The sequence below is a fragment of the Watersipora subatra genome, chromosome 8 (assembly GCF_963576615.1).
Source record: "Watersipora subatra chromosome 8, tzWatSuba1.1, whole genome shotgun sequence".
NCBI lineage: Eukaryota > Metazoa > Bryozoa > Gymnolaemata > Cheilostomatida > Watersiporidae > Watersipora > Watersipora subatra.
The window spans coordinates 52820732-52829323 of NC_088715.1; the positions used below are offsets into that span (position 1 = coordinate 52820732).

The 8592-nt window shown below is 34.6% G+C and overlaps 1 protein-coding gene across 1 annotated transcript; it reads right to left on the minus strand.

Annotated features, from left to right (window-relative positions):
• Window positions 1-5753: 5753 nt before the first annotated feature.
• LOC137402717 (large ribosomal subunit protein eL29-like) lies at window positions 5754-8377 on the minus strand. The gene is made up of 2 exons (XM_068089223.1): window positions 8288-8377; window positions 5754-6086 (listed from the first exon to the last, which is right to left on the minus strand). Exons 1-2 carry the CDS (start codon window positions 8375-8377, stop codon window positions 5754-5756), a joined length of 423 nt encoding a protein of 140 aa, XP_067945324.1.
• Window positions 8378-8592: the final 215 nt, after the last annotated feature.

Sequence of the window (8592 nt, forward strand, 5' to 3'; positions counted from 1 at the left end):
CATATGTTCCAGTTTACCAAACTTCTACCAATCACATATTCCAATTTACCAAACTTCTACCAATCCCGTATTCCAGTTAATCAAACTTCCACCAATCACGTGTTCCAGTTTCCCAAACTTTCACCAATCCCGTATTCCAGTTTACCAAACTTCCACCAATCACGTGTTCCAGTTTACCAAACTTCCACCAATCGCATCACAAAATCTTTGAACATATTGCCTTATCCCAAAGTTGCCCATTTTTTGCATTTGTGTTACAGATTTCAAATACTCATAAACTATGCCCAAAATACTTGTAGTTATCCTTCAACAAACATATTTTTCTCTTCCATGACACCAACATACTACATTCATTATCATATGTTTCAATTTATAAACATTCTGTTACTACATCATTCAAGTCCTAAGGCTGACTTTTCCACAATATATTAAATTATTAACTTCTAAAAAACTTTTGTTCAACTTACAGAGTAATTCTGGATTTCTGTCTTCGCATTATTGTTTTGCGATCTAATGCAAAACATCATATTGTTGATGATTATTAATGACACTAATAAATTACATATACATACAAAGGCAGGTGTTGCTAAATTAGCTACAGTAATTTGTTCATTTGTTGTTTTGTTATCTTATCATTATTATTTCATTATTATTTCTGAACAGAAGCATCGTAAATCGTGTACGCAAGGTTAAGATAATTAGCACACGCATGGATTATCCGTTATATAAAAACGTAACTGATTGCTATGGTGTTCTAGCTCACTGGTAGAGTGTCTGTCTATGAAACTTGTCGATGCATTAGTCAAGAGTTCAAATCCATCCTTACGCGAAATTCTTAATATCAAGATTTTACGATCTATAGCGGGAATGAAGACAGACGACAGAAAACAGACGACAGACATACTTTGAGAAATATATATATACGTGTATATGTACGTATATGTACGTATATGTACGTATATGTACGTATATGTACGTATATGTACGTATATGTACGTATATGTACGTATATGTACGTATATGTACGTATATGTACGTATATGTACGTATATGTACGTATATGTACGTATATGTACGTATATGTACGTATATGTACGTATATGTACGTATATGTACGTATATGTACGTATATATATATGTATATGTATATATATGTATATATATGTATGTATATGTATGTATATGTATGTATATGTATGTATATATGTATATGTATGTATATATGTATATGTATGTATATATGTATATGTGTATGTATATGTGTATGTATATGCGTATGTATATGCGTATGTATATGCGTATGTATATGCGTATGTATATGCGTATGTATATGCGTATGTATATGCGTATGTATATGCGTATGTATATGCGTATGTATATGCGTATGTATATGCGTATGTATATGCGTATGTATATGCGTATGTATATGCGTATGTATATGCGTATGTATGTGCGTATGTATGTGCGTCTGTATATATGTATGTGTGTATGTATATGTGTATGTATATGTGTATATGTATGTGTATATGTGTGTATGTATATGTGTGTATATATGTGTATGTGTGTGTGTATGTATATGTGTGTATATGTGTATCTATATGTGTGCATATATATATATATATATATATATATATATATATATATATATATATATATATATATATATATATATATATATATATATATATATATATATATGTATATATATATATAGCCTATGGTATTTATAAACGATATATATACGTTATATACGGTGTACACAGCATATATATATATAGGGATATAGGGGAGGGTGAGGTAAGTTGAATCTATGTCCAAGTTGAACCACCACAAGATTTGCCTTTTTCTGGACAGCTTTAATCTAATTTATCGGTCACATGACTAGCGCAGCGTGATTACATCATTTTCTCTGAATAGTCAGCCAATACAGACTTGCAAGCTAAGCTAAAAATTTACCTAAGTCAATTTTATTGCCTAAAAGTGAATATGATGGCATAATAGATTTTTAGGCTGGAAGGCAGAAATTCATCTTGGCTGCTGAAATTTGTTTGCTGGTGGAGGTCTATTGCATAGAAAAGAAATATTGGATACCGTTATTTCAATTGAACGCAAATTTTAGCTTTCATTTAATGAATCGTTCTTGTTCTTCTTATGGGGCAAGTTGAACCAGGGCTGATGGGGTAAGTTGAATGTATGTTCAACTTACCCCATCAGGACTCTTTTCAACTTACCCCAGATATTTATTTGTGTATAGGCATGCATTTGCCTTATTTTTGATGCCTCGAAATTATATACGACAAGCAAATCCTGGCAACACAAGCCAAGAAGTGATGGATCTTGCTCTACTTGAAGTTGCTGTGAAAACTTCAGTTAGGAGAGTGGCTTTAGCACATGGCATAGATTGAATTACCCTAACACGGTATGAGTTGAAAAAAGAAAAGAATGAGCAAACTGTGATCAGCTATTCTAGCACTAGGATACCACACATGGTCTTCAGCAATAAGTTACAGAAAGACTTGGCCTCTCACATAAAAGAGCTGACCAATTCTTTCTACGGATTATCTAAAAATTAAACTTTGGAACTGGCTTATGAATTGGCAATATAGAATCAGCTAAAAGTACTCCCAAGTATCACCAAGAGAAATATTACCTTGCCCGTCATATGTCAGAAAAAGCATTGAACAGAGGAAAAAAGATGAGAAAGTTGGCTTTAATTACTGGCACACTTGTCAAAGAGGCTATTGAGATTGAAAAGCAAAGAAATCACAGCCTAAGGTCTCTTATGTTGAAAGTTATGAAGATTGTTAAGCACACTGTGGTCAAGAGTTATGACACCAACCATGATGAGTCAAAACCTGTGCTATCTGAACACTCTAGTGACAATGCAATCACAGATGAGAAAGTTCAAGCCAATGACGTTCAAGTAGGAACCTTCTTTCTTGTTAAATACAAAAGAAAAAAAACTGTTCCATGTTGCTCAGATTGAAGCCATATCTGGTCAAAAGTATGATATCAATTCCCTGAAGAGAGTTAGGCACTCCAATCGGTTTGGTCATGCCCACCACAAAAGATTCTGACACTCTTCGAAGTGGCAGAATAGTAAAAGTCCTAAAACCTATTTCAAAGGGCATTAATGGTCGCAACGTTGGTGGTTTTGCCTTTCAAATTGACATTAAAAACAACAATATACGCTAAATGTAACTTATATTGTCATAATTGACTGCAAGATATATTATTCTTATTTGAAACTTTGTTTCTTATAACATTATTACCATATGTTCAACTTACCCCAATAGGTGGTTCAACTTGGAACAGGGTTGGGGGAAGATGAACCGATTAACAACCGTTTTTAAATTTCAAACCATAAACAAACTTTTATGGCTAATCACTTGTAAAGATGATGCTACATAGCAAACAGTCCTACATTTGTATGTTTCTATTATTAGAGTGTAGGAAAGCAAATATCAATATGCAATGAAAAATCTGCATTTTTGTAAAAATGGTGGCAACTTACCCCACTCTCCCCTATATATGGTATATACGGTATATATGATAAATATATATCGCATATATATACCATATATATGTTATACATTAGGAATATATATTGTATATATATACGGTATATATACGCTATATACACGATATATATACGGTATATACCGTATCTATATATGATATATATGTATAAGGTATATCTGGTGTGTATATATACGATATATATATACAGTCAAATATGGATAACTCGAACTTCACGGGACTGAGCGAAAGTGTATGAGTTATCAGAGCGTTCAAATTATCAGAGCACTGTCACAAGTCCATGTATTTACTTATTTATTAGTAGACACATGTACATATACAAACTATAATATAAATCAAAAGCATAAATGGCTTGTTTCAAATTAAATGCTTCTAATGTAAAGTTTAAAACTTTTTTATCAAAAAGTATAGAGATTTTACTATCACTTGAGATTGGTTTGTTGTTTGAGGTGACGTTATTGCCAGGACGTTTTTTGGATTGACATTGGCAAAACTTGATCGTTGTTGAAATGCTCAAAAGAAAAGACATCTTTTTCTTTTGAGCATTTTACCCAAGATCAATTTTGCCGATTTTTCTTGAAGTTTATGCAAAGGTTACCTCACTTTTCCTCGCTTCTGAAGGGCGATCGCTAAGCGGATGTTTGGTATAAAAAAAATTTCACCAAACCTTTAGAAAAGTCGTTGACAAAAATATTTTGCCGATGGTGGTAATAACGACGCCTATGAATTACGAAAAGTTGAGGTTTACCTCTATGGCTTGGAATAAAGTGATTTTCTAAAGCGATAACAACCGTTTCGGTAGCCGTTGGGCAAAAAACTGTTCGAGTTAGCAGAGTTGAGGTCGAGCTATCTAAAGCAATTTATCATTACGTGGGAACGGACCAAAGAAACCGTTCAAGTTAACCATGTGTTCGAGCTATCCGAGGGCAAGTTATCCATGTTTGACTATATATATATATACATATATATATATATATATATATGTGCTACCGTTTTAGCCTTTTCAATCTAAATCCACTTGTTGAATTAATTGCTTTTGCAAAGAGCTTTCCCTAGAGCTTATTTACAGCTTATAAAAATTGAAAAGGAAGAATCAGAAATAATCATAAGGAACGTTCTAACGGCACTCGCTCATAGCCATCCTTACTCCAATCCTTAAAATAGTTTTGCAGTCTGTTGTAAACTGTACATCGCTACAGCTACAGAGGTATAAGAATGTACAAAACTATTCTTCTAATGTGGTCTTCCATCATGTGGCTTCAAACAAGTAAAGATCTGACAAGGCATGTGGGTGCAGTTGTATAGCACACTTTACCTATTGTATTGTATGGCTACATTTCAAGACCGAACCCTTGCTCTAGCCCTGCCCTAGTGCCCTCCCAAGTCTGAGTCCAACTCTCAGCCTTTGCTCCAGCCGAAGCCACAACTTCATCTTCTGCCCGAGCTTCCACCTCAGTCTCTGCCCTAGATTTAGATTCACCCCTAGCTTCAGCATTAGCCTTAGCTTCAACCTCGCTGTTGGCGTTAGTCTCAGTCCTAGCCCAAGCTTAACCTTAGCTTTAGATTTTGCCTCAGCCTTAGCGTTTGAATTAGTTTTAATCTTAGTCTTAGACTTAGCCGTTGCTTCAGCATTAGCCTCATCATCGCTTCATCCTTAGCCAGTGCATTGACAATAACTTTGGCGTTAGCCTTGACTTGCACATTAGCATCAGATTTAGTCCTTGCCTTAGTCTTAGTCTATGTCTTGACCTTAGCTGTAGCCCATTGGCATTTTCCTTAGCTCTAGCCCTTACCTTGACCTTTTACTTAGCTTTAGGACTCGCCTAAGCATTGCCTTTAAACTAGCCCCTGCCTTGGACTTAGCATTGGCATTAGCCTTAACCTAACCCTTCGCCCTATATTCAGCCATAGCTTTAGCCTTAGTCTGAACCTTAACCTTAGTGTTAGCTCTTGGCCTTGGACAGCATTAGCATCAGTCTTATCCTTAGCTTTAGCCTTAGCCTTAGTAGAACCTAAAGCCTAAGCCTTTTCCCTATCCCTTGCTTTAGCCTTAGCTTTAATGCAAGCTCTAGCATTAACTTTAGCTATTATGCTTACCCTAGCTTGAGCTAAAACCCCAGCCTTGATCTTAGCCCTAACCCTATAGAACTAGCCTGATTATTAGCCTAGTCTATTACCTTAGGCCTAGCACTAGACTTGGCCTTAACTTCAGCCTATGCGTCAGTTTCTACTTCAGCCATTACCTTGGCCTTGGCCTTAGCCTCGGTTTTAACATCAGCTTCTGCTTCAGCCTCAGCCATTGCATTTGCTCTAGTCCTATTTTTTCTTCCTCTAGCCCTGGTCTTATTCTCTGATTTAGCCTTAATCTTCATCTTAGCCTCAGTCTCAGCCGTATCATTAGCCCTTGCTCTAGTTTTAGCCCTAATCATAATAATAGCATTAACCTTGGCTTTGGCCTCGATGTTAGCCTCAACTTTGACTTCAGCCTCAGCATCAGCCATAGCTTTAGCCCTCACCTTAGCCTTAGTATCAGTCCTAGCCTTAGCCTCTTAGCACACTTATAATGATACTAGTATCATTATAAGCGCACCAACGCAATTTTTTATGGACTGTAGTAGAATTATTGTTCTAATCTGCCACTAAACACTTTTGTATTATGAAATTGTAGTTTTATACTGGTAAGACTACTTTTGCCTTACTAGCCCAATACTCATCTAGATACACGTACATACTGGTGAAATTTTTTATCAAAACAACTGAAGGTTTTTTACTAAAACTGCAATAAAAAACTTAACTTCAAGTGAATAATTGATTTTAGTTGCTCCTCAGAACTCAGGATAAGAATAAGGCATATTAAACAATTTAATAATAACAATGTAAAATACACAATTTAATTGTAATATAACCTTCTATCATAAATTCGAAGCAATGTAAAAATAAGAAAATCTGCATATTTGTTCTTATTTATGCAGCTTCATTTTGATCTGCTTCATTGATTAATTTTATGTTTTATATATGATTTGAATTTTACTTAATTCAGTTTTCCTGACAACAAGTTTTGGATTTGATCAGTCTATTTTAGTTGATACAGCTTAGCTACAAAGTTTTTTTAAAGATGTTTAAGCTGCCCATAAATTTGGTTACAAATAATGTCCTTGAGTTCTTTCATTGCAATTTATAATGTCATTCCATTATTATTTTGTAATTCTTTGTTAATAACCCAAAAATGTCTACCTAGCAATATTTAATTCATTTTATAGAAAAACACTACTAAATTAATTAAATTGTTGTTAAAAAGTAATGGTTGTCATTTATAGTTCTTTTTAGTTTTATAAGCAGTCGTGTGTATGAGAATACAACCCTCATATTTCAACTCGATCTCTTAACGTCCTGCGGGTATTAGTATGAGTTGCACCTAATGCTGCTTTAGAAAAAATAGTCACAAGCATAGAATACATAAATTTATAGTTAAAATTATTTTATTAGTCGGAAAACAGTGAAAGACAGTAGTAACAAAAATTTACTTTTATGAAAAAATAATTTATGTTTTATTTATTTATTTAATTTATTTTATGAAAAATCTATGCTTATGAAAAAAATGTTGGAATGTTGAAAATTTGCTAACTGTCAAAACATTCCACTTTTTTGTAACAAAACTGCATTAAAAAAACTAGGCTATTGGCTCAAATATTTAAAAGCTTGTACTTATGTACAATTTCAAGTTAAAATTCTGTTCAATTCCAAGTAAAAAACAAGTTACTAAAGCTTTCAAGCGATTAGTGTTCTTCCATTAATCAGTCTGACTTTCTATTAGGTTCTAAAAACCTGATGAAATTAATCATGTATTACATCACAATGTATTAATCACAGCACAACAAAGACATAGAAATTCCGAGTGATCAAAGTCTGGGAGTTATCTTCTTTTGCCATAAAGGACCCATTTTTGGATGAACACTGATAACTCTCACTAATATAGTAACCCTACAAAACTTAGCCAAGACTAAGGTACACAGCCAAGACTAAGGTACACAGCCAAGACTTCTTAAGGCTCATATAGCATCAGGAGCAGACAATTTCTAGTTGGCTGCTGCAACACTAGCTTGTAAGTTTCTTCAACCTCATGCTTTCTTATTTATTGAGGGATGGAGTGCCAACAAATAAGGAAACGTTATTGTAGACTTACTGTTTTTAACAAAATACATGCAAATAGTTTCAACTTCATGTCTATAAACATTTTGTACTATAAACTAGTAATGTATAAGCATTTAGATCAGTTTGGCTGAAAAGCTCAAATGCGATAGCTACTTATAATACTGAAGCTTTGTGAGCAATCCTCAGTTCTTTCTTACAATAAGCGCTCTTTATATTGTAAACTAGCTGCATTACCCGCCTACAGGAACAGATTCATGTACAGTTTAAGGTTTATCGAGAGTTGTCTTTCATACTGTATAACAACTCCAAATATACAGTGTACTGAAATTGTTGACCTGATGTATTATTATGTAAATTGTATACTGTATAACAACTCCAAATATACAGTGCACTGAAATTGTTGACCTGATGTATTATTATGTAAATTGTCTACTGAAATTGTTGCCCTGAATATGCATACATGTATGATTGTATATACATGTCAATAATGTTGGAGAGAGCAATGGAAATCTGCAATGTGTTTTACAGCTAGATGTGTGTAAAATCTAGTAGATATTCTAGATTCATGTGTCTAGATTCATGCATCAGTTCATACCCGTCTATATTTGCAGTTGACGATCGCGCACTTCCGCCGCCAAGCCCCCGCCTTGGCTGACCAGTCTTTACCAGCTGAGCAGTTAACCATCGCGCTCTTGCACTCGCATCGCAATCAATCACTTCGCACTCGCAATCAATCGGCCTGCACCCGCCTCGCAATCCATTGCCTTGCACTCGCCTTGCAATGCATCACCTCGCAATAAATTGCTTCGCAATTAATCACCGCGCAATTAATCACCTCGCAATCAATTGCCTCGCACTCGCTTTGCAATCAATCGCCTCAAAACCAATTGCTTCGCAATC